This window comes from Mastomys coucha, unplaced genomic scaffold (genome assembly GCF_008632895.1).
Source record: "Mastomys coucha isolate ucsf_1 unplaced genomic scaffold, UCSF_Mcou_1 pScaffold22, whole genome shotgun sequence".
NCBI classification, from domain to species: domain Eukaryota; kingdom Metazoa; phylum Chordata; class Mammalia; order Rodentia; family Muridae; genus Mastomys; species Mastomys coucha.
In genome coordinates, this window is record NW_022196905.1 from 243,336,282 (window position 1) to 243,363,972 (window position 27,691).

A 27,691-nucleotide genomic window follows, 5' to 3' on the forward strand; every position below is an offset into this window, starting at 1 on the left:
CCCCCCCCCCCGACCTTGGTCTTTAGGACCGCAGTACTCACGCTTGACCGCGGGGGAGGGGTCACAACGCAGGACCCTCCAACTGTCAGTTCAGGGTACCAAGGGCAGCCATGACCCGGGCTTGAGCCAAATGCAGCGTTGGCAGGAAGGGGGCTGAGGCCGTGCCACGTGATCCCCCAGCTGTGTACGCCCCGACATCTGGAGCTCAACTCCGCCCTGGTGCAGAGAGTGCCATCTCTAACTACAAGCTGATCCTTGAGAGGGTTTCTCACAGGCGACTCTCCCTGGGAAAGGCTAGTCTCTTTGGTTTGTTTTTTGTTTTTCGAGACAGGGTTTCTCTGTGTAGCTCTGGCTGTCCTGGAACTCACTCTGTAGACCAGGCTGGTCTCAAACTCAGAAATCTCCGGCCTCTGCCTCCCAAGTGCTGGGGTTAAAGGCGTGAGCCACCACTGCCAGGCAAGGCTAGTCTTTTTGATAGGACGCTGGAACTCCCGAGTTTCTAAAGCTTAGGAAGTATATGGCTGATGGGTTCCAAACCCCTAAGCCTGAGCGCTTTAACTTTCAGTTTTTCTGGCCACCATCCAGGGCGCCACCTTTCAGAAAATCTCTTTCAGCAGCCCTTGCCCTGGCTCGCCAAGCGGGAGACACGAATTTCCCCAATAATATAAAGTTGTCTCCTTACTCGGAACTCTGCCCTGCTTGCCACCACTAAGCACAAACGCCAAGAATCAAGACAGCAAGTTCTGTTCCTGCAGACTCACCAGCAGCTCTACCCAAAGAGGACCAACCGATCCTTAGTGAGTTAAGTGACTTGCCCCAGGATGACACAGCCAGAAAGTACTGCCCCCAGGAGTCTCCCACCCAGCACTTCTTTGCTCTCTTCATCCACTGTATACAGAAAATGGAACCACTTCTGCTTGCAGCAATTTCCCAGACAAGCACTTCATTCCTGTCTCTCCATGCCCAAATTCAGTTTCCTGCTCCCCAGCATAGCATCCTTGAAGGTAGAAATATCCATGCTGTTGCATCTTCAGTACAGTTGGGCTGTCAAGGATTTGTGTACAGGGGAGGCTTCTAGAGGGGCCCATTGAGCCAAGGTAGGCTGTACCCCGTTTTCTTGACCCACCGTTTTCCTACCTCTTTGAGCTGCTTTGTTATTCAGGCCAAACCATCCACTCTTACCTGCCCACTAGTCTTTGAGGGTTTTGAGGACAGACTATGCTATGCACCCTGCATAGCCTCAAGCTAATAACCTGCCTGCTTCAACCTCCAAAATGTTGGGATTATAAACCTGCAGTAGTATTCCAGCTCCATTCTTGATTGGTTTCCTCCATTTGGAACTATAGAGACGACTGAGATCCAGGTTCACCCTGCAGTGCCACGCCCACTCGTCACTCCAGTAAATTCCATGTAGTCAGGCCTGAAAGCTTGTTCAAGGACCTGAGGTGTACAGCTTCAAAGGAACCTAGCTAGCCTCCTGGAATTCATTTCATTGGCATCTCCTAACTCAGATGTGTTCCAGATTGGTCTCTGCAAAAGTCTATGGGGAGTTTTTCCTGCTTTCTTTATCCAGGCATATAGGTGCCCTAAAAATGATTCATTAATAGCTAAAACTAAGATTAAATATTGTTTCCTGGCCTCCAGTGTTTCAGTGATCCTAACTGATTGCCTAGCTGTTATTAGCTTGGAATTTTCACAAAGGAAGCTGCTTCATCAGACAGGGTGTCTCCAGAGTTATCCATAGAAGATCAAACATTAATGTTTACTATAAATAAAGTGACATTAGAATTCTCAGAGCAGTCACACACACACACACACACACACACTGCAGAATTGCTTATATACTAGAGAAGTTGAAGGGCTAATTGTTTATGTTACAGTCAAGGGCATTCTCAGGAGCTGCTAGAATGGGACCTCCTGGTGCTTGCCTCCTTCAGACCCAGAGAATCTGCTTGGGCTTCGAAGGAATTCGCACCTGGCTGTTTGATCTTACTGACTTTGATGTGGCTGCCACCTGCCTACATGATTTCTGTCATTCGCCCTATTTCTGTATACTATATAAGCCCAATTTTTACTTTGTGAGAATACACTCAGATTCTGCCCTTCCCTGTGTCGTCTCTGTTTGTCATCCACCGAATTTTTTGCCCACCTGACCAGAACTCTACTTATCCCTCGGAACAAGGAATCCCCGAAGCAATCTAGTTCGAGATGCAGGATAATCATTGTCAGTGAATAGAGCAATCAGGGCCTCCTCAGCCAAGGATACAGGTCTGTCGCATTCTTCCTTCCAAACAGCTGTTGATATTCATCCCATTTTCTATCTCTGCAGTCACTGCCTTGGCCTCTCTGTCTCCTCCAGGCTTTCTTCCCAAATGCCTCCAAAGGTGTCTCCTGGCCTTGTTATAAAATCCAAACTCTGGAAGGCTGGGGATATAACTCAGTTGGTGGAGTGCAGTCCTAGCATGTGAAAAGCCCTGAGTTTAAGCCCCAGCATTCTATAAACTGGGCGTGGTGGTACATGCCTGTAATCCCAACACTCAGGAGGATCAGAAGTTCAGGTTTGCCAGGCAGTGGTGGTGCATGCATTTAACCCCAGCTCTTGGGAGGCAGAGGCAGTCAGATTTCTGAGTCTGAGACCAGCCTGGTCTACACAGTGATTTCCAGGACAGCCAGGGCACAGAAAAAACCCTGTCAGAAAAAAAAAAAAAAAAAGTTCAGGGTCATTCTTGGTTTCACAAGGATCTTGATGCCAACCTGAGCTGCATGAGACATTGTCTCAGAAAAGGGGGCAGTGAGTTAGGATCTGAACTCCTTGGACTCCACATGCTTCTCTGGCCTTTCCCCCCAACAACTGTTTGGCATTAAGGGGCATTTATGTATATATCCTTTGTTCTTGTTTCATTTCTAAATCTTTTTTTTTTTTTTAATTAGGCTTGGGTGCTGTGTAGAAGGCAGTAAAAGACAAAAAAGTGAAGCCTCAGAAGAGCAGGAGGAAGGCAAAGGTTTAACTTGAAGATATTTAAAACAACAACAACAACAACCCAGGGGCTGGAGAGATGGATCAGTGCTCAAGAGCACTGGCTGCTCTTCTAGGGGACCTGGCTTCAGTTCCCAGCACCCACATGGCAGTTCACAACAGTCTGTAATCCAGCTCCATGTGATTTGATACCGTTACACAAACATGCATGCCTCAAAACACCAATGCACATTGGAAGGAAGGAAGGAAGGAACAGGGCCCATAGGCTGGATATGGTGGTGCAATCCTTTAATCTCTGCACTTAGAGGCAAGTGGATCTCCACGTTCAAAGCCAGCCTGGTCTATGTAGTGAGTTCTAGGACAGCCAAGGCCACATAGTGAGACCCTATCTGGGGTTGGGGGGAAGAGACTGAGACCCAGACTTAATAGTTGGTTCTTATGATTGCTGTGTGTCTGTGGGAAATTGAAGGCCTAAATCACATTCTTTTTTTTTTTTTTCCAAGACAGGGTTTCTCTGTGTAGCCCTGGCTGTCCTGGAACTCACTCTGTAGACCAGGCTGGCCTCGAACTCAGAAATTCACCTGCCTCTGCCTCCCAAGTGCTGGGATTAAAGGCATGTGCCACACTGCCCGGCTCCTAAATCACATTCTTGTTAAAGATGTTTTGTGTACAGATGATTTTTGCACACCATGCACATGCCTGGTATCAGAAGAGGCCAGGGATCCCCTGGAAGTGGACTTGCAGATGGTTGTGAACTGCCATTAGGTTCCTGGGAATCAAACCTTGATCTGGAAGAACCACCAAGCCATCTCTCTCCAACCCCTGAACATTTTTTAATTGTGTGTGTGTTTGTGTGTGTGTGTGTGTTCATGTGGGTACAAGTGCCTGAGCCAGAACCCTAACCCAGGCTAACCTGGAACTCAGGTTGGCCTCAAACTCATAGGGACCCACCTGCCAAGTAAGTGCCACCACGATCAGGTCCCCAGATGATTTTTTTTTTTTTAGAAAAGGTTTTCTAGCACATTTGGTGCACATATCTATAATCCCAGCAAACAGGAGTTAGAAGCCTCTGGATGGAGAGTCATGATTTCAAAGCCAGCCTGAGCTACATAATGAGATTGTCTCCAAAAGAAAACAAAAAACAAAAAAAACCTGGGCAGTGGTGGCGCATGCCTTTAATCCCAACATTTGGGAGGCAGAGGCAGGTGGATTTCTGAGTTCGAAGCCAGCCTAGTCTACAGAGTGAGTTCTAGGACAGCCAGGGCTATACAGAGAAACCCTATCTCGAAAACAAAACAAAGAAAAAAACCAAGAGCCAGAATGTAGCTCACTGGTAGAACTTTCCTCGGGGCCTTGGTTATATTCCCACTACCACGATAATGAACTAGGGATTCTGAGCATGTGTAATGCAGAATCAAGTTCATTAGCCTAGCCTCCACCTTAAAATAAACTCTGAAGGTTGAATTTAGTAACAGTGTAAGTTAGGTTTTGTTTTTGTTTGGGTTGGGGAGGGTTCAATATGTAGCTCATGCTGGCTTCCAAATTGAACCAATCCTCCTGCCTCAACATCACGAATGCCACATGGTATGTAAAATGTCTAAATCTTATATGTTTCAGTCTCCATGGAAACAAGGACAAAGACCTCAGAAACGGGTAAAAAAAAATCTTGGCTGTAGAACAGGCTGGCCTGTAACAAACAGAGATCCACCTGCCTCTGCCTCCAATGCTAGGTAGGATTAAAGGCGTGCACCACCACCTGGCTAAAATTTTCATGTTCTAATTCAGGCACACCGTAGATGTTTTAAGCACATACTTAAAAGATCACACACACAAACAAAAACCAAACCCAACGTATACAATGGTTCACCGAACCCCGTTATCCTTCACTAACAGGACAGGAAGCAAGGCTCCCTCTCACCTTCCTCAAAGCCCCACCTGAGTCTGCTGTACCCAGAACTCTGCCCCTCTCCACTCCCTACTCCACCTAGCTCACTATTCCACTGAAAGTGACTAACCCCAACCAGGACTAGATCTCAGTATTTCCACAAGTCTGTAAAAGAGTTACATTTTATTATCGCTGCGAAGTATTTAGGTCCCACGATGAGTATGAGCCAAGGTCGGGAAAACATCGTGCATCCTGCTCATGACAGTGTTTGTAGCACCTTGAATGACATCTAGGTTTCAGAAGATCCGAGTACTTTGCCGGTGGATTTTTGCAGGAAGTCCTCTTTTTGTATGATCATCAGTGATGTACCCCTGCGGTGCTTGCCTGGCTCCTGGAGGTGGGGGGCAATAGTTCCACTCCAACAGCTCAGCTAGGTAGGGGAGTATGTATACACTGAGTCCAGTGGATGGAAAGTGGCCAGCAGTAGCAACATCAACAGTAAAAAGACCCCAACCGCCACCCATGGGTTCCAAACACTGGCTGAACTACTGGTTGACCGCCCTTTCCCACAGTACTAGACTTAGGCCAGGCCGCCATCCTGCACGCCCAGCAGATCCTCTGCTAGACTAGTGAGCTCGTTCTCCTCCAGCGCCTCCACCAGGCGTTGCAATGTGGCACGGCGGCCCTCAGCTTGTATGAAAAGACGCAGCAGCTGGAAGGCCTGTTCATACAACCCATCACGCCCATACTCGTAGGCCAGCGAGTCGAGGGCAGGATCTCTCAATGCTCGACAGCTACGCTGCAGTGAGCGTCCCACCCTGCGCCACTTGAGGCCCACTGAGCGCGCGAAAGTCTGCTGGTCTTGCAGACTCAATGGCCGGTTCACTGCGGAGGAAGTGAGGAGAGATGAGTGAGCACCGGTTCCCTGGAGCCCGCACCTTCCCACACCTGACTGTGGATACCCGGGCCCAGCCCTGCTCCAGCTCAGATCGACCTGCTGGTGACCCCCAGTTCTGCTGGTGAACCTCACCTATGTGCTGACCATGGAACAGAAAAGTCTGGCAGGCGGCCGGCAGTGGCTTCTCCTCCGTCGGAGAGGAAACCAGGGACTTCGAACCTGCTGGAGCTACCTGTGTGGCTCCACCCTGGCCAGTGCAGTCACACGTCAGTTTGCAGAGCTCATTCTCCAGCTCCGCGAGTTCCTCGTCCCTGAGCCGGTCGGGCTGCGCGAAGGGGTGCACAGTAAGCGCGGCTTTGGACCGCAAATCCCCGCCCATCCCATCCTAACTACCGAACGGCAGCACCTTCTGGGCTAAGATGTAATTCAAACAGCGCTCTTCATCGGTCAGCCAAGTGTCCAGCTGCTCCGCACCAGCACGCAACTCCAGCTGCAGGCGCACCGCTTCCTCGGCCAGCGCCGCAGCCATGCTCCTCTGCAACGCGGTGCGCAGCGCCCCCTCGCGATAGGCCTGGAGGAAGCGGCCGCACAGCAGGCGCCCGCAGAAACGCAACTGGACGATGAGCTGAGGGTCGCTGCAGTGGATCTTGAGTATCTGCAGTACGTCAGGGCTGTCCCCACTCTCTGCGGAGGCGAGCAGTCAGGCCACTCGTTGTCTCCCATTCAGGACTTTTCTCCAAGCAGCCAGAGGAGGAAGCTAACTAAGCCCATAGTCGGCCTTCTCTCCCAACCCCCAACTTGAGCCTCTAGTGCTCTCTGCCCGGAAGGGGAACAGAAAGGGTAGGTCCTGGCTAAGGAGTTTAGGCAAGGAATGCTGCAGTGAGAAAGGAAGAGAAGACGGAAAAGTGCAATTAGTAGCAAAGAGAACCGGCTGCTCAGAAGTAAAGACGGATGGACAGCAAGGTGGCATTAGAAGGGAAACAGGTGGAGCTGGCAGACACAGACAAGTGTACAAATGTCTACACTCAAGCACACGTGTGCAATAAGCAAAGAAAAGTGGCAGACCCCACACAGCCGGAAGGGCTCACTCTCTCCTCATCCCTCTTCCAACCCCTCAACCCAAATAGCCTTTTTCTTAAAGGTGTCCAAGCCTAAATGCACGAGGCAAAGAAGTGGGCCCTCAGTCCCAGTCCCTCCCACAAAGCCCCAGAGTCGCCACCCCTGTCCAGCCACACACCTGACAGTGCAGTCTGCAGAGCCTTGTATATTGCCACCTTCTTCTTGGGATCCGTGTAGGCTTCAGACAGGACCACCTTGTCCACCGCAGACTCCAAAAACAGGTACGCACTGCCCACCCACTCCTCGTGGCCATTCTGACCAGCTGCCATCTTGCCTCCTAGAGAGGCGAAATAGATAATCTCCAGACTTGGAAGCAACTATCCCGTCTCATGTGGTCCAGCTGTCCTTCCTCACAGTCGACAGCTTTCAACTCTGCTCATAGTCCTGCCCAACCCAGACATGCATCCAGGATTGTCCCTCCATTGCCTTTAACGAAAAGTCTAAGGTCACAGTAACAGCAGAACGGAGGTGGGCCCTGAAGTGGGCCCTAAGCCAGTATGTTTCTCTTACTAAAGCTGGCGAAAGATATCTTCCTTCTGGATGGCGCCCATGCTCCAGAACCAACCAGACTCAGGTCTTAGCTTTGCTTTCACCTTAAGCTCCCAAAGCCTTTGCAGGTCAAAAGTCCCACCCACACTCCCCCATACCTGGTTCCGCTCAGTTGTCCCTGCCTAGATCCAAGTTCGAATGTGAAAGCAAGGCTGGCCAGTTTACATATTCAGATTTACCACTCTTCAGGAACCAGTCAGAACTTGATATAGGCTCAAACTGGAGTAATGGCACTCAACTCTGCATTGCTGGGCAGACCATGAAGGAGGAAGTGCTGACGGTAACCTCCCCATCTTTGGTATTAGAGGGACAGAATGGCTCTCTGGCTCCTGCTTAGAAAGATCCTTTCTGAGGGAAGGAGGAAGTCTACATGGAAGGAAATAAAGCCATGAGGACATACTTTTTTTTTTTTCAAACAGGGTCTGTGTCTATGATGGACATGCCTGGCCTGGAATTTCTTATGTAAACCAGGTTGACTTCCACCTCACAGAGATCTGCATGCTCTGATTTCCAAGTGCTGGGATTAAAAGCATGAGCTACCACACCTGGCAGGACACTCTTTTTTTTTTTTTTTTTGGTTTTGGTTTTGGTTTTTCAAGACAGGGTTTCTCTGTGTAGCCCCGACTGTCCTAGAACTCACTCTGTAGACCAGGCTGGCCTCGAACTCAGAAATCCACCTGCCTCTGCCTCCCAAGTGCTGGGATTAAAGGTGTGCGCCACCACTGCCCGGCGTGGCAGGACACTCTTATTTTTTTTTGGTTTGCCTGCATGATTTCCTATGTACCACATGCATGTCTGGTGCCCATGAAGGCCAGAAAAGGGCATCAGATTTCCTGAGACTGGAGTTACAGATGGTTGTGAGCCACAGCATGGGTGCTGGAAATCTAACCCGGTTCTTCTGGAAGAGCTGACAATGCTCTTAACTGTTACACTGTGTGTTCCATCTCAGGACAGACACTCTTTTGGGGGTTGGGGGAGAGGGAATTTCAAGACAGGGTTTCTCTATGTAATAGAAAGCTGGCCTCTAACTCACAGAGATCCATCTGCCTCCCAAGTGCATGCGCCACTATGCCTGGCTGAGGACATGCACTCTGAACCATGGATCCAGCTATCTCTGACCATCCTTTACTGCTCAATTATGTAAGCTAAGTCACCCTACTTTGTTATTAGGCGTGTGTTTTCTTCAGCTATTCCTAAACAAATTCCCTAACTGTCCACATAAGAACAGAGCCCCTCATCCTAGCACTTGGGAGGCAGAGGCAGGCAGATTTCTGAGTTCAAGGCCAGCATGGTCTACAGAGTGAGTTCCAGGACAGCCAGGGCTACACAGAGAAACCCTGTCTCAAAAAACAAAAAACAAGACAACAACAACAACAACAAAAAGAATAGAGCCCCTCAATGCTAGGATCACTTCCATCCATCTCCTGTCAAAATCTTGCTTCTAACCCTCTAATAGAGCGTCCAGGTTAAGAAAGCACCTGGGCAGGGCATCATATAGACCTTTTAGGGGGAAATGATTAATTGTCCATGGCCCTATCTAGGTCTAAGCATAGGGGACACCGGTTTTTTTGTTTGTTTTTGGTTGGTTGGTTGGTTGTGGTGTTTGTTTGTCTGTCTATTTGTTTTTGAGACAAGGTACCATTGGCTGTCCTGGATCTCATTCTGTAGATCAGGCTGTCCTCAAACTCAAGAGATCCACCTGCCTCTTCCTCCCGGGTGCTGGGATTAAAGGTGTGCATCACCACACTACCCTACTAAGGGACACAGATTTTGAAACTCCTCTTCCATCAGAAAATATATTAATCTACATATATTTACTAAGACAGTCTGAAAATTATTGTCTATCTCTGGGCAGGTTCAGGGTGATTTTAATTTTCTCTGTATTAAGTAATATCTTCTACTTTATATATAAGAGACATGTTTCTTATTAAAAAAAAAAGCAGAGGTGGATTATAAATGAAACATGCCTGTAATCCCAGCATTCAGGAGTCAGAAGAAGTCAGATCTCTGAGTTTGAGGGCAGCCTGGTCTACAGAGTGAGATCCTGGCTCAGAAAGACAAAAATAGAAAAGAGGAGAAGAGAACTTGAAGTCAAGGCCTGTAACCTCAGCCCTCCGGAACCAGGGGCAAGAACACCAGGAAGTTGAAGCCAGCCTGACAGGGCAAGGCTTCAGTCGCTTCCGTACTTGGGATTGAACCCTGAACCATGGGTATGGTAGCGGAGTTCTCAGCCACTGAGCCCCACACCAGCCCATAAATGTCTTTCTTAAAAAGGCAACAAATCACTCTTCAGCTAAGGAGGCATAGAACAAGTAAGGACGCCTAAGAGGTAGCAGTGATTCTCGAAACATCTAGTTTACTTTCCTGTCCTTCTATCCTATGGATGCGGTTCCATCCCAAGGGGTAGGAAGAGATTTGGAACCGTACTGGTGTGTGTCGGGGTACTATCCACCAGGTTTGTCAGGCACAAGTGCTGTTGAGCTGGAAATGGCAGAGTAATCGATATGTAAATTCACTAGTATTGGGCAAATAGGAGAAGCGGCCTTGCTGGAGTCCGCTGGAGTTGGAGAAGTGAGGGAATAGAACAGACAAGATGGAGAGAACCGTGTGTCTCGCTGTCCCCTTAAGAATCCTTCCCAGAACCGGATGATGGTGGTGCAGCCCTTTAATTCCAGCACTCAGGAGGCAGAGACAGGCGGATCTCTGTGAGTGTGGGCCAGCTTGGTCTACAGAGTGCGTTCCAGGATAGCCAGGGCTACACAGAGAAAACCCTATCTCAGAAAACCAAGAAGAAAAAAAACAGGTAATCCTTCTCAGGCATCCTTCCACAGAAGGCCCCATTACCCACTGGGAGGCTTCTAGGTTGGGTTCCAGATGCCCGGTCTCATTAACACGTAACAGTCGTAACAGTCGCCAGGTAGCCCCACTTCTGGCTAGGTGGAAGGACTTGACTCCCAACTCAATTAAAGTTTGAGATTCCCAGACCATCGGGACACGCCCCCTGCTCGACTGAGCTGTACGCGACCTAGTAGGGGGAGGTTCCCAGTCTGCCCACTACCCCGCCTTCAACCTGGGGGTTCGCGCACGCCTGGGCTCAGACAGGAAGAGGGCTCTCAGAACCGTTCCCGGCCAGCCCTGCAGCCACATGGTCTCCTGACACCCACCAGAAACCCTTAGTTGGGACAAGAAACCAGAGAAGGTGGAGGTCCTAAGTCCCTCGCGCCTCCCACCAAAATAGTCCGACCGGCCGCTGCCACTAGCTGGCCAGCAACCGCGTGTCTCCACCGCGCGGTGCTCACCCTCGGGAAGCCAGATCTTTCTTTGCCCGGGCTGCACCAAGGGAGCCCACCCGCTCTCCGCACTAACCTGGCCGCCACACACTCGCCTGGCTCCGCTGCGCGCGGCTTCCGGGTGTGCGCGGAGACGCAGGGGCGGTGCCCCAGCCGGAGTCGCCGGGTCCGCCCGCGCGTCCCGCCTTCTCAGCCCAGGGCCTCTCCTTCCTGCCCCAGATGTCCTCCGTGGCTAGTCCCCTGTCTCCGGGCAAAGCCCACCTAGTCCACTGAGCAGGTAAGATAACAACACCCAAGGTTAGATGGCAGGACGAACTGCCCACTGGACATGACGTTAGCGGCTTGGGGTTTTTGAAGCCGAAAGGGCTCCAGAGTGAGAGCCGCCAAATTTAAGCCAGTTCCTGGGGTTCAATCAGAGGGCATCTCCTGGAGCTGAGAATTTTTCTGGCGCCCCCTAGGAATCTGTCTTGGCGATCTAATCTCTGCTAGTCCTTAGCACTGAAAGTGGGGTGCTGTGGTTTCAGGACAAGCCTAGCTCGGAGTATCCGAAACTCTAGAGTATGCTTGAGGCAAATTTCACGAGAGACCAAACGCCTGGGAAAGACATGGGGAAATTAAACGACAAGTGGCGTGTGAACCTTTACAAAAACCTTACAGCGCCTTGACGCAAAACTGGCAGCTTCAGAGAACACGCACAGATTCCAACAATCCCACCTTCTCCTAAGAGCCAAGCTCTGGAGTGTGTCTAGAGGATTCCACCCAAATCTTTATTAGCTAGCAGGAACCAGGGCTTCGCAAGGGCCAGGGTCCTAACTTGAACAACAGCCCCTCAGGATGCCAGAGCGGTCCGGGCCCCAGACAGAGCCACAAGCTTTTTACCACAGGTCTGTCACAGAAAGCATGCAGGAAGTCAGTCCGTTACTAGGGGGTGGAGGCAGTGTGAAGGAGCCTCCCCTTCTGGGACGTGTATGTGCACCCTCACTTCCTGATTGGCTTGTGATTTCGGACAAAAAGAAAGAAACAAACAAAAATATTCCGGCCTGACTAACCCAGCAGTCAGTTTCTAGTGGATTCCTCAACTTGAAACCTATTTCTCACTTGTTCCACAAATGAGAAACTAGTTTGAAGAACCAGTGAGGGCAAGGCTTGGTGGCAAACACCTTTAGTCACAGCATTCAGCATTCCCCGGCAGAGGCAAGTGGATCTCTGTGCGTTCAAGGCCAGCCTGGTCTACGTAGTGAGTTCCAGGCCAGCCAAAGCTACATAGTGAGACTCTGGTTTAAAAAAAGAAAGAAGACGGGCGGTAGTGGCCCACGACTTTAATCCCAGCACTTGGGAGGCAGAGGCAGGTGGATTTCTGAGTTCGAGGCCAGCCTGGTCTACAGAGTGAGTTCCAGGACAGAGAAACCCTGTCTTGAAAATACCAAAAAAAAAAAAAAAAGAAAGAAAGAAAGAAAGAAAGAAATGAAGGAAGGAAGGAAGGAAGAGAGAAAGAAAGAAAGAAAAAGCCGGGCAGTGGTGGCACACGCCTTTGATCCCAGCACTTGGGAGGCAGAGACAGGCAGATTTCTGAGTTCGAGGACAGCCTAGTCTACAGAGTGAGTTCCAGTACAGCCTGGGCTATACAGAGAGACCCTGTCTTGAAAAAGGAAAGAAAGAAAGAAAGAAAGAAAGAAAGAAAGAAAGAAAGAAAGAAAGAAAGAAAGAAAGGGAGGAAGGAAGAAAGAAAAAAATCAAACCACTAAGACAGTAGTATCTCAAGTTCAATACCAGCCAGGGCTACACAGCAACAGCAGAGATGAGAAAAGAGAAAAAGAAGAGACAGGAGATGGGAAAATGTGTGTGTGTGTGTGTGTGTGTGTGTGTGCATTTTCTTTTTCTAAAAAATATTTATATTTATTTATTTATTTTATGTATGTGAGTACACTGTAGCTGTCTTCAGACACACCAGAAGGGGGCATCAGATCTCATTACAGATGGTTGTGAGCCACCATGTGGTTGCTGGAAATTGAACTCAGGAAGAGCAGTCAATGCTCTTAACTGCTGAGCCATCTCTCCAGCCCTGCATTTTCTTTTCTTTTCTTTTTTCTTTTTTTTTGGGGGGGGGGCTTTGTTTTGTTTTTTTCGAGACAGCCACCATGCATTTTCTTTTTTAATTAACTAATTTACTTAATGTGTATGGGTTTACATGTGTGTCTGTGTAACGTGAGTGTGCAGTGCCACAGAGGCTACAAGCTGTCAGATCTCCTAGACCTATAGCTATAGACAGTTTTTACTGGCTATGGAGGTGCTGGGAACCAAATTCCTACTTTCCTCAAGAGCAACAAAAGCTCTTAAGCAATGAACTCTCTCTCTGGTACCTTGTCTTAAAAACAATTTTTAGATTTACATATTTTATGTGTATGGCTGTTTTCATGCATGTATATATGTGCACTATGTGTGTCTCTGGTGCCCACAGAGTCTCAAAGAGGGCATCAGATCTCCTGGAACTGGAATTAAGGGCAATTGTGAGCCACATGTGGGGTGCTAGGAACCAAACCTGTGTCCTCTGCAAGTACATCCAGGGTTTTATTGTTGTTTGTTTGTTTGTTTGTTTGTTTTTGTTTTTAGCTGTTGAGCCATCCCTCCAGTCCCATTCTTTTTGTTGTGGGTTTTCTAAACTTTTTATTTGTTTGTTTGTTTTTGTTTATTCACGTGTGTATGTGTATGGAAGTGCTCCAGTCAGGGTAGACATGCATTCCTGGAGGTCAGAGGACAACTTTTAGAAGTCAGTTCTGAAAGAGTTCTGACCCAGGGACAGAACTCAGGTCATCCGTGTTTGGGGCAAGTGCCTTTATGTGCTGAGCCATCTCACAGCCTGGGATCTCTGCCTTCTCTACAGACCAGATAGCAGCTCCTGGGCTCCCCGTACGGAGCACAAGCGTACATCTGCCTCTCTGAGCCCGGGGACGCCCTCTTTCACTTTAGTCGCAGTCGCAGAGAGCGGCAGGCCCCTCCCCTCCAGCCGCACCATGGGGGAGCCGGTTGGAAAGCTGCCAGAGGAAGTGCTGGCGCTCATCTTCCGCGACCTGCCTCTCAGGGACCGTGCTGTAGCTGCCAGAGTCTGCAGGGCCTGGGCTGTGGCTGTCAACAACAGCGCTGTGTGGTCTAATACAAGCATCAGGTGAGTTGCATCCCGTGGCCCGCTCATCTTCATGCCTGAAGACACACTCGTTGGCTGCCTGTTATATACCCATTGGCATTGTCTTTTTATTATTTTTTTTTCGGAAAAGAGGATTGAGTCTAGGGTCTCACATTTGCTAGGCAAGGAGTCTACCACTGAGCTCTGTCCCAAGCCCCCAACTAGTATCCTAAGTGCCTTACATAAATTAACTCATTTAATCCTCACAGGAAGCTCCTGTAGCTCCATCTCCACAGACTATTGCTGAGCATGCCTAGTTCCTTAAATACCACACACATACACACACACACACACACACACACACACACACACACCCCGCTGGGGTGAGGGACCAGGAGGCGGTTCAGCCTCAGGCAGAAAACTCTGAAGTCTTCTAAAGAAAAAGGATGGAGCCTGGGCGGTGGGAGCCGGGGCGGTGGTGGCGCACGCCTTTAATCCCAGCACTTGGGAGGCAGAGGCAGGTGGATTTCTGAGTTCGAGGCCAGCCTGGTCTACAGAGTGAGTTCCAGGACAGCCAGGGCTATACAGAGAAACCCTGTCTGGGAGCGGGGGGAGGGGGGGAAGGATGGTAAGAAAAAGGATGGAAATTCCTGTGATAGGAAAGAGGGGCACATAGAGATGGCTGCTCCGTTAAGAGCACTAGCTGCTCTTCTAGAAGACCTGAGTTCGATTCCTGACTCTCACACAGCAGCTCGCGGCTGTGGCTGTAATTTCAGCTCTAGGGAATCCAACATCTTCCGGCCTCCTCAGACACCAGGCACACCTGTGTTGCACAGACATACATCCAGGTAAAACAACTACACACACACACAAATCAAAATATTATTTTTTTTTAAAAAAGTTTCTTCCCCAGTGACACTGCTAATTCCTTTCTATGTCACTCTAACATAAGTTGTGACTGTGAGCTGGAAGACTTGTTGCCACCGTATCTGTCCTCCTGCCTGGACCACATTCGCAACCTAAGGCTGGAATATGAACCGTCAAAGAAGCCCAGCCGCAGAACGGCCACCGAGCTGCTGACTGCTCTGGCCAACCGAGCCCCAAGGCTTCTAGGCCTGCGCTTGGAATGCCGTGGAGAGAAGCCGCTTTTTGATGCGGGCCGGGACGTCTTGGGCGCTGTGCACGCCGTCTGCGGAGCTGCTCACCAACTGCGCCACCTCGACTTGCGCCACTTGCCCTACACGCTGGAAGACACTCTGGTGCTTAAGGCTGCTGGGAGCTGTCCCGAGCTCCGCAGTCTTTTCCTGGACAACTACGCGCTAGTGAACAGCGTGCAGCCCGCCTCTGTGTTTAAGCTATTGGAGGCCTGCCCTCACCTGCGCGCCCTTGGACTGCACCTTGCCAGTATGTCGCGCGCCGCGCTGGAATTACTAGCCGCTCCGCATCGCGCCCCCTTTGCACTTCTGGCACTGAGGTGCGCGTGCCCCGAAGATGCTCGTGCTTCCCCTCTGCCTGATGAAGCCTGGGCGACGCTGAGTTGCCGCCATCCTGGGCTGGAGGTGGAACTGGAGCTGGAGCCTGTGCTTCCAGATGAGGCCGTGACGCGCATCCTGCAACCAGCAGTACCAGTGGCGGTGCTGCGTCTCAATCTCTCGGGTGACACTGTAGGACCGGTGCGCTTCGCAGCGCGCCACTACGCCAAGACTTTGCGCGCCCTCGAGGTGCGCGCGTCCGCATCCTCCGAGCTGCACACCGCGCTGGAGGAGCTGGCGGCGCGCTGCGCGGGCTTGAGAGAGATACACTGCTTCTGCGTGGTGAGACCCTCGGTACTGGACGCCTTCCGCGCGCACTGTCCGCGCCTGCGCAGCTACACGCTCAAACTAAAGCGTGAGCCGCATCCCTGGCAGCCCACACTGGTGCGGTGATAGGGCAATCTCGCCGCTCCAGGACCGCGCGAACCCGAAGCCTCGGAAAGGCCTAAGCAAGTAGCGCAGGCACTCCCCAGCCGCTAGCCTTTTCTTTAGGGGCTCCGTTTACTATGGTGCTTCTTGGGAACCGGGGCCTAAGAGAACATCCAGAATCCCAGGCACCATAAATTCAGCGAGCCTTCTCAGCCTCTCTGTCTCAGTCCACTCTGGGCTCTCCTTCCCCTCTGTGCACTCTCATTAGCTCCGAGGCCCAGAGCTGGGGGAAGGGCAGGCACAAGTAGGAGCCAAGAGTCAAGGGTGAGTGTAAAGTAAATAAATCCTTTAATATTCCTGCGTCCTGTGATCTCGAGTCAGCTGTGAAGGGGAGGGCAGGAAATACACAAAAGCTGAAAGGGTAGTCCAGCCCGACATTCAAGGAGAGACCTCAAGGGCCTTTATACTGTGACTGTGGGGGATCGGGATCCGGGCACCCTGTACCCCGGGAATGACCAGTTCCCTAGCGTTCTCGCAGACCGGGCAAGTCCAACTTCACCCACCACCCTCTCTGTCCGCCCGCCCTTACCTAGGTTTCGCTAAGTCCGCAGAGGAACTAGGACTTTCGGAGCCCACAGACGTTTTCTCCCAAACAATACAGAGAGAGAGAGGAACTCGAGAAGGATGAGACTCGAACGTGGGCTCACCCACGCTCACACCTACGTTTCAGCCAGCCCTCTCTCTCCGGCCCGGTGGCTGGGCGGGTGTCCGAGCCCCGCCTCTTGGGTTCGCACGCGGCCCCCGCCTGACCCGGCGCCCAGGGGCGGAGTAGGGCGGGGCGGGCGGCAAACGCAGCACTTTCGCGGCTTTGACAAGCCTGCAGCGGCCGGGCTGGAACGCTGAGCCCGGCCGAGACTGCGCCATGCAGGAAGCGCCAGCTGCGCTGCCCACGGAGCCAGGCCCCAGCCCGGTACCTGCCTTCCTCGGCAAGCTATGGGCGCTGGTAGGCGACCCAGGCACCGACCACCTCATCCGCTGGAGCCCGGTGAGGGCTGGGGCCCCTCAACTCCCTCAGTGGTCCCCGGGATCCCTCCAATGTCTGTGAACACCCATGTCCACCCAGCCCCCGCCTGGGTCTGGGCTGTGGGTACCTCGATTGATTCAGCTGTCCAGAGTAGATCACGGTGGAAGGGGTGTGAGAGCCGAAGATGAAAAGTAAGGGTCCTAGAGACTACAGGGACCTAGGTAATTCTCACTTTACTTCATCGACTGATGAGAAAACAGGCCAAGAAAAAGGAAGAGCCGGCTCTACCTCTGGCTCAGAGTCACGTAGTGAGTCTGGGACCAGTCTGAGATGGACCCCGGGTGGGTGTGTGCTAATTCTTTCTGAGAACTGCGTGTAGGTCTAGTTAAGGGTAGGAATTCTTTACAGTTAAGGCAGGATAGGCTTTACATGGTACTGAGCTGGCCAAGTCCTACCTCCCAAGGAGGTACAAATCTGGAACCACCCCCCTCATACCCGTAAGAGAGTATGGCCCAGCCGTGAATGGCACCCACTCACGGAGTCTGGTCTGCACCCGCTTGCGGGTGGTTGTGGTTCGTTCTCGGTAGAGTGGCACCAGCTTCCTCGTAAGTGATCAGAGCCGCTTCGCCAAGGAAGTACTGCCCCAGTATTTCAAGCACAGCAACATGGCGAGCTTTGTCCGCCAACTCAACATGTGTGAGTCCCTTTGCCAAGCGGGGAGCGGGTTGGGGGGTCACTTAGTGCAGAGAATGGAATGTGGAATGACTCACGCTCACACCCCGCCTTGCCCCGCCCTCCCGCGCACCCGTTCCTCAGATGGGTTTCGGAAGGTGGTGAGCATTGAGCAAGGGGGCCTGCTCCGACCAGAGCGTGACCATGTTGAGTTTCAGCATCCGAGCTTCGTGCGAGGCCGTGAGCAGCTACTAGAGCGCGTGCGCCGCAAGGTGGGACAAACTGAAAAAAAAAAAAAGTGGGAAAACACCAATGTTGGTACTTCTGGCCCTGTTTTATGCGACCCTGTCCCGGATGGTGCCTCCTGCCTGCAGGTACCTGCGCTGCGAGGCGACGACAGTCGATGGCGTCCCGAAGACCTGGGCCGACTGCTGGGAGAGGTGCAAGCTTTGAGGGGAGTGCAGGAGAGCACGGAGGCACGGCTGCAGGAACTCAGGCAGTGCGGGACAGGGAAGGAAGGGTGGAGTGATGGGTGAGAGGATACTGGCCACCTAGGGGTTCGGGGCAGCTCCTTCTACGCTTTGGTTGGAGCCTCCATGCAGAAAATGGGTCCATTTCTGGAACTTTAGTCTTATAAGATGCACGTCCCCTCTGCTGGTCACAGAGACCATGTTGCTAGACCTCTCCATTCTGTGGGGCAAACTCAGATCCCTCAGCATCCTCCTACCCTTTCCCCAGGCAGAACGAGATCTTGTGGCGAGAGGTGGTGACGCTGAGGCAGAGCCACCGTCAGCAACACCGGATCATCGGCAAGGTGTTCCTCTGCCCTAACCTCTTACCCTCACCACTCCTGGCTACCCTACACCTCCATCCTTTCCCTTGGACCAGGAATTGCCTTTCCAGGAGGAAAGGCCTGGCCCGAAGTATAAATTAACCCTTTCTTTTCAGCTAATCCAGTGCCTGTTTGGGCCACTTCAGACGGGGCCCAGCAGTACAGGAGCCAAGAGAAAACTGTAAGTAGGAAAGTCTGTAGTGTTGACTGCCACATCCCCAGCCAGAGCTCCCTTCCCTGTCAGGGACCCACATCCAAAGACCTTCCAGGAATCTTCATTCCTCTCTCTACCCAGGACTCCCCACTCCCTTCCTATCCCAGAACTCAACCATCCATTATTCCACATCTCCTCCCCTCTTCCATTCCGGGACCTTACTCTCAAATTCCTAGGCCCCAAGTAGGCATCCCTGGCTTGGGGCTCAAACTAAGCTCCCTCCCTTCCCTCACAACCCCCAAAAGGCCCCCATCTCTCAGGGAGCCCCTTCCACTCCAGCATGTGACTGATGCCCTGGCAACGGGCCTCAGCTCTGCTGACTTGGCTGCTGGGGCCTGAGGGAGGGAGAGAGAGTTGAGAGAGGGAGGGAGGGAAGTGCAGGCTGAGGGGCATGGAGGCCTAACCTGCCCGCCCTGCACAGGTCCCTAATGCTAGATGAGGGGAGTGCATGTTCAGCGTCTGCCAAGTTCAATGCCTGCCCGGTGTCTGGTGCTCTCCTCCAGGACCCCTACTTTATTCAGTCGGTAGGTGTTGTTTCCCCTCTGCCGCCTCTTCCTGGAGTGCAGACAGAATTGTGAGGAAGCTATTTCTTTTTCCTACCCTACCCCCCCCCACCCCCCAAAGATGGAAGCCAACACTCGACCACCCAGACCTAGGCTCCCCAGTGTAGATCATTTTCAAACCTTGATCCTTAGACCTGGTCCCTGTGGGTGGGTGCTGGTTGGGCTCTTCCTATAGTTAGAGGCCAAGGGCTGGGTCTAGCCTTCTCCTTGCAGCCCCTTCCAGAGACCACCTTGGGCCTCAGCCCTCACAGGGCCAGAGGGCCCATCATCTCTGACATCCCAGAAGATTCTCCATCTCCTGAAGGACACAGGCTTTCTCCTTCCAGTGGTGGCAGGAGGTATGGAGGACAGGGGCTGCCCTCTAGGGACCCTATGGGAAAGGGCCTGCAGCCCACAAGCCTGGGGAGGTGGGGGAGAGGTCAGTGTCGGGGTCTGGTTGAAGCTTTTCTCTGGTGCAGGGTGAAGGGCCTGGCACTGCTCAAAGAAGAGCCGGCCAGTCCAGGGGGGGATGGCGAGGCCGGGCTGGCCCTGGCCCCAAACGAGTGTGACTTCTGCGTGACAGCGCCCCCACCGCTGCCTGTGGCTGTGGTGCAGGCCATCCTGGAAGGGAAAGGGAGCTACAGCCCTGAGGGGCCCAGGAGTGTACAACAGCCTGAACCAAGGGGCCCCAGGGAGGAACCTGACAGGTAGGTGAGGAGAGCCAATTGATGGTTTATAGATAGATCCACATATACTGGCCAAAGAAAAGGCCCTGCTTTGTGGTCCTGTGGCACCTAAGGGAGGACACTGGGCATCAGACTCTCATGACCTTGATTTCTCAGGGTATGCTCCAAAGAGTATCAACATCATTTAGAAAATGGGAACTCCTAGTCAATTCACTAAGCACCCTGTGGTAGGGCTCTGGAATTTACAACTGAAATTAGTTCACTGGGATGAATAAAGATAGATAGATAGATAGGTAGATAGATAGGTAGGTAGGTAGATGGATGTAGGTATAGATATACAAGTATATATGCTTAAGAACCAGCTATAATACTTACCTGGCAGGGGAGACACCATGATCACGAAGGTGGTTTTCCCAGGGCGAGGCTTATCCATTGCACTCCGGATGTGCTGACCCCCGCGATTTCCCCAAATGTGATTTCCCCAAATGCGGGGAAACTCTCGACTGCATAACTTGTGGTAGTGGGGGACTGCGTTCGTGCTCTCCCCTGGTAAAAAAATAAAAAAATAAAAAAAAAATTAAAAAAATTAAAAAAAAAAAAAGAAGAACCAGCTATAGCTGGTCTTGGTGGCACAGGGATGTCAATCCAACTACTTGGGAGACTGAGGCAGGAGTATTGAAAGTTCAAGGCCTGCCTGGGCTACAGTGTGAGCTCAAGACTAGTGATGGTAACTTAGTGAGACTCTGCCTAACTATAAAAGGAAGAACTGGCAGAGTGATTCATCAAGTAAAGCACTTGTCACAAAAGCCTCTTGAGTTGGGTGGTGGGTGGTGGCTCATGCCTTTAATCCCAGCGTTTGGGAGGCAGAGGCAGGCAGATTTCTGAGTTCAAAGCCAGCCTGGTCTACAGAGTGAGTTCCAGGACAGCCAGAGATATACAGAGAAACCCTGTCTCGAAAAACCAAAAAAAAAAAAAAAAAAAAAAAAAAAAAAAAAAAAAAGTCTATTGACCTGAGTTCAACCCCTAAAAACCACGTAAAGTGGAAGGAAGGAATCAACTTCATGAACCCATCCTCTGACCTCTCCACATGCCCCAGCCCCCAGACACATAATACACACACAATAATGATAACAAATGAAAATAAATAAGCTGGGCATTGGTGGCATATGCCTTTGATCCCAGCACTCAGGAGGCAGAGGCAGGTGGACCTCAGAGTTTGAGCCAGCCTGGCTTACAGAATGGGTTCCAGGACAGCTAAGGCTACACAGAGAAACTCTTTCTCAAAAAGCCAAAAAACAAAAACAAAAGATTTAATTAATTAATTAATTAAAAATAAAGGGAAAGAGTGGCTGGGTTGGGGACATAATTTAGTGACAGAGTATGTGTCTAACATACTCAAGATCTAAGTTCAAACTCCAAGCCTGGAACACAAACACATAAACAGAAAAAAAAAAAAAAAACAACCAAAAACAAAATCTCTACTAGTATTTACACTTACACAGGAAGGGGGCATTTCCCAAGATCTCAGGTCTCAGCTAGGAAGCAAAGGTAACTGCTTAGAATCTGGGCATGGTGATACCACCCTGCTATCATGCCAGCTCTATCTAGTAGGGAAAAGGTGGAGGCCCAAGAGTCAGGAGTTCAAGATCACACTTAGCTAGTAAATGTGCCTGGCCTAAGCAACATGAGACCCTGTGTCAAACAACAACAAAGACACTCCTTTAGCACCCAGGAGGTTAAGGCAAGAGAATCCTCTTTGAGGACTAGTGTCTAACTCCTTCCTCAGAGAATTTTTTTTTCTTGGTTTTTTTCAAGACAGGGTTTCTCTGTGTAGCCCTGGCTGTCCTGGAGACTAGGCTGGCCTCAAACTCAGAAGTCCGCCTGCCTCTGCCTCCTAAATGCTGGGATTAAAGGTATGCGCCACCCTTGGAGAATTTTTTAAATTTTTCCTTATTAGGGATAGAACTTAAGGAAAGTGCTGTCTCCTAGCATGTTGTAGTTGTTGGAGCAATTTAAACCGGATGATGCGTGTTCCTTAAGAGCTGATAGTAGGTTAGTATTATAGACCAATAGTAGTTCTTTATGCACAGGGGAAATCTGGGCCTGGATCGGGGTAACCGGAGTCCAGAGAGTCTGCTAACCCCAATGTTGCTTCGGCCTCCGCCTGAAACTCTGGAGCCCATAGCACCGGTGGATGTGAGTATCTCTTTGCCTGGGGCAAGATGTGAGACACAGGAAGCTGAGCTCCCTGTGTAGCCTTTGAAGGCACCACTCACCCGAGCTCTTCCCAGGTGCTGGGCCCTAGCCTGCAAGGCAGAGAATGGACCTTGATGGATCTGGACATGGAGTTGTCTCTGGTAAGAAGGGAGTGAGAGGGGCCACACACTTGGGTTCATGGCTGAAGGACTGCCCAAGGGACTCCTCAGCTCTCCTCAGCTTCTGGGCTCCCTCCTCAGCTGCTTCCTGGGGTTCTCCCATGCAGATGCAGCCCTTGGGTTCAGAGAGGGCTGAAGCTGAGCTGACTGTCAAGGAGCTGAATTCTTCAGGTGTAGGTAATGGTGGTGGGGACTCCTGGGTAGAAGCCATAAGGTCTGTATTCTGTGATTTGGTGGGCTAGGCAGCTTGGGTAGTGGGGGAGGAGGAGACCCTAAATTCAGGCTTCCCTTGAAGAGCCTTCCAGAGTCACCCATACTATTTATTATTGTGTGAGGAGGGTAAGGTCAAGAATGATGTTTTAAACTAGATATGGTAGTGCATGTTTGTAATCCCAACACTTGGGAGTCTGAGATAGGAAGATCGTGACTCAAGGCCAGCCTAGGCTATGCAACAAGACCCTGCTTTGAAAAGCAATGTGTGTATGGATAATGCTACAACCCTAAGAAAGGACTAGGATGTGCTTAGGTTAAGGGACCCTGAAGAAAGGGAGAGAGTCCCTTAACCTAAGCACATCCTACTCCTCCTAGGGAAAGACCACATGCTAGGAACCCCGCTCATGCTAGATGTTCAGGCAGATTTAGAGGGTGCAGCCCTCTCTGTGCCTGGGGCTTTAACCTTGTACAACGCCACCGAGAGCAACGCCTCTTACTTGGATCCTGGAGCCAATCCCTCCTCTCCCTGAGATCTGCCGCCTTCTGAAAAAGCCTGGCTAAGGAACCAGCACGCAACGGCACACCCCTTTAGGCTTCCTGGCGCCCCCGCCCGGGAGGTGAGCGAAGCCCCCTGTATGCGACAGCCTCTCTCCACTACCCCAGTGAATCCTGCAACATAAACTGCATCCTCTACTCTGTTTCTGGCCTCTCTTTTTTTACTATCAACCAAAGATCACCAGAGTCTGGGGTGGGTGACGACTTTGCGTTCCTACAAGTGCTCAGGTGTTCGGACTTAGAAACGTCTATACGCTCGGACTTTTATGGAAAACCCCTTCTCCCTGGTGCTTGGAGAGTCAGTGCCTAACTCTCCCACTTGCACTGAGATGCAAGTGGCGCCGGCCACTGTAACCCTCCAGAAAGCAGGCATTTCTGTGTCACATCCAGTTCCTCAATACACGAGTCTCTGATTCTGGGCAAGTCCGCTCCTTTCTCTAAACTTATCTGTGACAGGCAGAGGGAGGAGTCGTGGAAGGGGAAATTCAAAGCATCTAGCAATCAGAGTGCCCAGAGAGGGCTGGACAAGTGAGGCTGTGTGAGCTGTACCGACCTCCTGACTCAAATCAGGGTGCTTTGGGACGGGAAAGGATAGCGGACTATGTGTCCGCCCCTGCCAGCACGTGGCCTCCGCCACCAGCGTCCGAGTTCCCAGAGCCGGTGGAGCGTGCCCTTCCCCCAACCCCATTCCCAGCAGCCCTGGCCGCCCCGCCCCTGTTGCAGCTGCTGTTCGCGTACCCACCCCGCTCGTCCGTCCGGCCCTTTCTGCACTGTCATCTGCCCCGGTGAGGCTCAACTCCGGAGTGGGGCCATCCGAAACGCTCCGGACCACAAGCCCGACTCCACCCAGCAGGGAGGGAAAGGAAACAGATTGGGCAGAATCCGGGGCCTCACCACCAGCAGCTGAGCTCTAAGGTCTGTGGGCCCCGCCCTTGCTCTAGGACTGAGTGGAGGGCTGGTGAGGGTACCCTTGCAGTCGCGCATGCGCGACACCCGCTCCAGCTTTTGGTTTCCCCCACAACAAATTTCGTTCAGCTAGCAAGCTAGGACCCCTGCTTCTTCACCTGGGGCTCAGGGTAACATTTAGGCTTGTCCATAGATACACTGAACAGGGAGGGCATAACCAGCATTCACCTTAGAGCTGTGATAACCTCAAAGGGAAACACAGCTAACATAAATAACAGAGTACAGAGTGGAGAAAGAGGCCAATTTTGCCTCGAAGTCGAGCCAGAATAGGTGCTGGCATCACCTCCCCTTCTCTGTAACCAGTGGGGGACAGTCTTTGGAAGTCTCACTAAGGACAGCAGAGATTCTGAACACAGTGTAGTGTGGATCTCAGTAAACATAGTAGTGAGGACCAAGGCACACAGAAGGAACTACCAACCTTTGAGCTCTCAGGAATTGGGGTAGACATGGTAGCGTTTGAGTCTTGAAGGCTGGGTCTATAGAGTAGAGGGGGAGAGACAAGGGTCCCAGGCCCAGGGGACAGCACTGGCAAAGGCTAGGACCACAGTTCTCACAGGACTGAACGATTGGAAGGAAACAGCAAAGAACCTGACTGTCCAGAGTGGTGGGAGGGGAGTAAAACAGCCAGACTAGGTAGCTTAGACTCTTTGATGAGTACTGGAGACAGGGCTGGGAGTCTAGGCCTGGCATTCAGCTAGACAAGGCACATCATACTTTAGGATAGGGCAAGTCAGATTCCAGTTGTACTGGGTTCCTCTGAACCTACCTCATTATCCATAAAACCTGAAGGATAGATTCTACCCCAGAGTTGTCAAAAGTCACAATGTTGGAGAGAGGGAAGGGGTGAACTGTGTGTGAGGACACAGGGATATTGATTGTCCCAGGCCAGGAGACAAGCTGCTGCTGGTGGGTTTAAGAAGCAGAAAGATTGATTAAAAGGCATCCAGCATGGATGGGGCATGAAGGGAGATGTGGGTTGGGAGAGTACCGGTTCTGTACTTAGTGGCCTTGGGGAAGGACTAACAGATATGAGACCCAAGGTGTGAGATGCCCAGGGACAGTATAGTGTGAGTACTGAGACGTGGGATGCTTGAAGGATGTGTGTGTGTGATGTGATCCAATGGGCTAGGAAGAACGTAGAACAGGGACATTTAAGGCAGAGGAGACTTAGGATGCTGTATGAATAAAGATAAGGCAAAAGGAGTGAGGTTTCTTTTTTCCTTAAAGTTGGGGCCCTTATTGGCTGGGTCAGGACACCCAACTTGTTGGGCAGTAGTCATAATAGATAGGCAGTAGCTGATAAAAGACAAGCAGAGTAGTGTACACTCGGTTCCCACAGTTTGGTCCAGGCAGCCTCTCAAAATGGATAATCCATGGAGGGGAAGCTAAAATTTGATAAGCATTCCTAGTAGCTTTTAAGAGCTGGGCATTTCAAGGTCAAGTAAGAGATGGCTACAGCTGCTTGGCCATCAGGGAAACAAGTGAGTCCCTGACGCCAGGAGGTCTCTCAAAATTAAAGTTCAGCTCTGCTTAGATAACCTGGAAGAGTCCCAAGACTGTTGAGGCAGGTGGTGAGTGAAGGCGCAAGGTTCTGGGATGCCTGGACTTCTGTGTTAGGTGAATGGTACATGGGTGCCTTGGCCCTCCGGATGCAGACCCGTCCTTGTGAGTGGTCAGGCAGGCTGCCCTGATCCAAGGTTTGCTGCAGGGTTAGGAAGAGGGTATGAATTAATCCTAGGGTTTCCTACCTATTTAGGTAAGGAATTAGGTTTAGAGAAAAAAAAATAATTCAGGGCTGGAGAGATGGCTCACTAACTGCTCTTCCAATGATCCTGAATTCAACTCCCAGCAACCACATGGTGGCTCACAACTATCCGAAATGGGATCTGATGCCCTCTTCTGCTGTGTCTGAAGACAGCATATATATATATATATATATATATATATATATATATATATATATATTTTAAAAAAGAAAGAAAGAAAGAAAGAAAGAAAAGGCCGGGTGGTTGTGGCGCATGCCTTTAATCCTAGCACTTGGGCGGCAGAGGCAGGCAGATTTCTGAGTTCGAGGCCAGCCTGGTCTATAGAGTGAGTTCCAGGACAGCCAGGGCTATACAAAGAAACCCTGTCTCAAAAAACAACAACAACAATAAAAATCAAAACAAACAAAAAACAAAACAAAACAAAAAAACCAAAAGAAAAAAGAAAAGAAAGAAAAATAATTCAGTTGGATAAACTGGGTCTCAACTGGTGGCCAACTGTGCAGGTGTCTGGGGTTTAGGAGGGAGGTCCTAGTGGGGTAGAGCACTCAGCTGACAGATGGAGTCTGCAAGAGGAACCTGAGGAGTCAGGACCGAATAAGCCAAGAGCTGGAGGGTGAGTTCTGTGCCCCTGGCCTCTAGGTCTTGCGCTGAGGAACCATCGGCACTATGATGTTGAGGTGAAATTAGATAACTCCTGGGAGAGGTCAATGTAAGGGAACGCAAATTACGCCCCGCCTCCTTCTCTCCTTGATACAGCCCAAATGGGCAACGTGCAGGAGCGGCCATCGGAGACCATTGACCGGGAACGAAAACGGCTGGTAGAGACATTGCAGGCAGACTCTGGGCTGCTGCTGGATGCGCTGGTGGCCCGGGGCGTCCTCACTGGGCCCGAGTATGAAGCCTTGGATGCGCTGCCTGACGCAGAGCGCAGGGTGCGCCGCCTACTGCTGTTGGTGCAGAGCAAGGGCGAGGCAGCCTGCCAGGAGCTACTGCGCTGTGCCCAGCAAACAGTACGCATGCCAGACCCGACCTGGGATTGGCAGCACGTGGGGCCTGGTGAGCACCAAGAGGGTGGAGCCATGATGAATCGAGGGGCGTGGATTTAGGGGCGGGGCGAAGCAAAGGGTAAGTGGAGGGCAGAGAATGTGGAGGTAACTAACCACAGACGGGTGAACTGAAACCTCAAGTACTCCCCCTTCTTTCCCAGGCTACCGGGACCGCAGCTATGAGCCTTCATGTCCAGGCCACTGGACGCCAGAAGCACCCAGTTCAGGGACCACATGTCCTGGGCTGCCCAGAGCTTCAGAGCAAGAGGAGGTCGAAGGTCCTGAGGGCTCTGAGGCAGTGCAGCCTGGAACTCCAGAGGAGCCAGAACTAGAAGCTGAAGCTACTGAAGGGGATGAGCCAGACCTGGAACAAGAAATGGATCCGGAACCAGAGGTAGAACTGGAGCCGGAGCCGGAGCCGGAGGCGGAACCAGACCCAGACCCGGAGCCTGAGCCAGAGACTGACTTCCAAGAAGAGGATGAGTCTGAAGGTTGTGAGAGCACCTAAACCCTTGCTTGCAGGCTTGTTAGAGGTTGTGGACTGGGAAGTGGAGGTTGATCCCCATTCCACTGACCATCATTTTCATCTTTAGATTCCTGAGGGCCAGAATCCTTACCTGTTCATATCCTATTCAACCTGGATAAGACCTGGAAACCTGCCAGAGATTGACCCCATCAGTACACCAAGATTCCATTTACTCCCAAATGAATAAACTCGGGAGGGTTAGCCTGGACCTAACTCTCCACAATGCTGGCTCTTTGCTCAAGAACTGAGGGTGGGCATGGGTCTGAATCCCACTGACCTGAGCAGGCTTGTGTGAAAATACCCCCACGCCCTCAACAGCATCCCAAAATAACCCAAGCTGTATTTTTGGAGATCTCAGAGTCAGGCCCCTAAATCTGACCCTTCCCCACCCCTTTATTCCCCTCAGAGGCCATCTGCGAGTCCGAGTGGGCAACACTCCTACTCCATGGAAATCACTCGGCTTGGTGCACCAAGCAAGTAAAGGGGGATGTCCATCCACACATGGAGAGAAATCTTGGAGCTCCCTATCTTGAA

At 51.3% G+C, this 27,691-nt stretch overlaps 5 protein-coding genes and 1 pseudogene across 13 annotated transcripts in view; 4 read left to right on the top strand and 2 right to left on the bottom strand.

Moving 5' to 3' along the window:
• The window catches only part of B3gnt9 (UDP-GlcNAc:betaGal beta-1,3-N-acetylglucosaminyltransferase 9), a 2,537-nt gene extending 2,356 nt beyond the window's left edge, over window positions 1-181 (bottom strand). The window contains exon 1 of the mRNA XM_031341135.1: window positions 42-181. The gene's annotated coding sequence lies outside the window, so the exon portion shown is untranslated. The remainder of the gene's footprint in view (window positions 1-41) is intronic.
• A 4,835-nt stretch (window positions 182-5,016) lies between these two features.
• On the bottom strand, window positions 5,017-10,837 carry Tradd (TNFRSF1A associated via death domain). Its single transcript, XM_031341139.1, has 5 exons — window positions 10,795-10,837; window positions 6,998-7,156; window positions 6,167-6,444; window positions 5,893-6,085; window positions 5,017-5,747 (listed from the first exon to the last, which is right to left on the bottom strand). Exons 2-5 carry the CDS (start codon window positions 7,146-7,148, stop codon window positions 5,443-5,445), a joined length of 927 nt encoding a protein of 308 aa, XP_031196999.1. The 5' UTR covers window positions 7,149-7,156; window positions 10,795-10,837; the 3' UTR covers window positions 5,017-5,442.
• On the top strand, window positions 10,389-16,100 carry Fbxl8 (F-box and leucine rich repeat protein 8). Of its 3 annotated transcripts, none has more exons than XM_031341136.1 (3): window positions 10,389-10,995; window positions 13,600-13,881; window positions 14,792-16,100. In XM_031341136.1, exons 2-3 carry the CDS (start codon window positions 13,730-13,732, stop codon window positions 15,762-15,764), a joined length of 1,125 nt encoding a protein of 374 aa, XP_031196996.1. In that variant the 5' UTR covers window positions 10,389-10,995; window positions 13,600-13,729; the 3' UTR covers window positions 15,765-16,100. The 3 variants fall into 3 exon arrangements, with proteins under 3 accessions (XP_031196996.1, XP_031196998.1, XP_031196997.1); XM_031341138.1 differs by having other exon boundaries at window positions 13,686-13,881; XM_031341137.1 differs by lacking the exon at window positions 10,389-10,995 and having other exon boundaries at window positions 13,360-13,881.
• Window positions 16,101-16,549: 449 nt separating this feature from the next.
• On the top strand, window positions 16,550-22,996 carry Hsf4 (heat shock transcription factor 4). Of its 6 annotated transcripts, none has more exons than XM_031337114.1 (13): window positions 16,550-16,785; window positions 17,352-17,460; window positions 17,581-17,708; window positions 17,811-17,935; window positions 18,175-18,250; window positions 18,385-18,449; window positions 18,904-19,006; window positions 19,245-19,383; window positions 19,608-19,731; window positions 21,801-21,906; window positions 22,002-22,067; window positions 22,193-22,262; window positions 22,674-22,996. In XM_031337114.1, exons 1-13 carry the CDS (start codon window positions 16,663-16,665, stop codon window positions 22,826-22,828), a joined length of 1,389 nt encoding a protein of 462 aa, XP_031192974.1. In that variant the 5' UTR covers window positions 16,550-16,662; the 3' UTR covers window positions 22,829-22,996. The 6 variants fall into 6 exon arrangements, with proteins under 6 accessions (XP_031192974.1, XP_031192970.1, XP_031192969.1 ...); XM_031337110.1 differs by having other exon boundaries at window positions 19,259-19,383; window positions 19,504-19,731; XM_031337109.1 differs by having other exon boundaries at window positions 17,352-17,708; window positions 19,259-19,383; window positions 19,504-19,731.
• Window positions 20,078-20,259, top strand: LOC116071474 (annotated as a pseudogene).
• A 575-nt stretch (window positions 22,997-23,571) lies between the features above and the next one.
• On the top strand, window positions 23,572-27,489 carry Nol3 (nucleolar protein 3). 2 transcript variants are annotated; one of them, XM_031341164.1, is made up of 4 exons: window positions 23,572-23,768; window positions 26,342-26,641; window positions 26,793-27,122; window positions 27,225-27,489. In XM_031341164.1, the coding sequence occupies exons 2-4, from the start codon at window positions 26,347-26,349 to the stop codon at window positions 27,230-27,232; spliced, it is 633 nt and encodes a 210-aa protein (XP_031197024.1). In that variant the 5' UTR covers window positions 23,572-23,768; window positions 26,342-26,346; the 3' UTR covers window positions 27,233-27,489. The 2 variants fall into 2 exon arrangements, with proteins under 2 accessions (XP_031197024.1, XP_031197023.1); XM_031341163.1 differs by having other exon boundaries at window positions 26,793-27,489.
• Window positions 27,490-27,691: the final 202 nt, after the last annotated feature.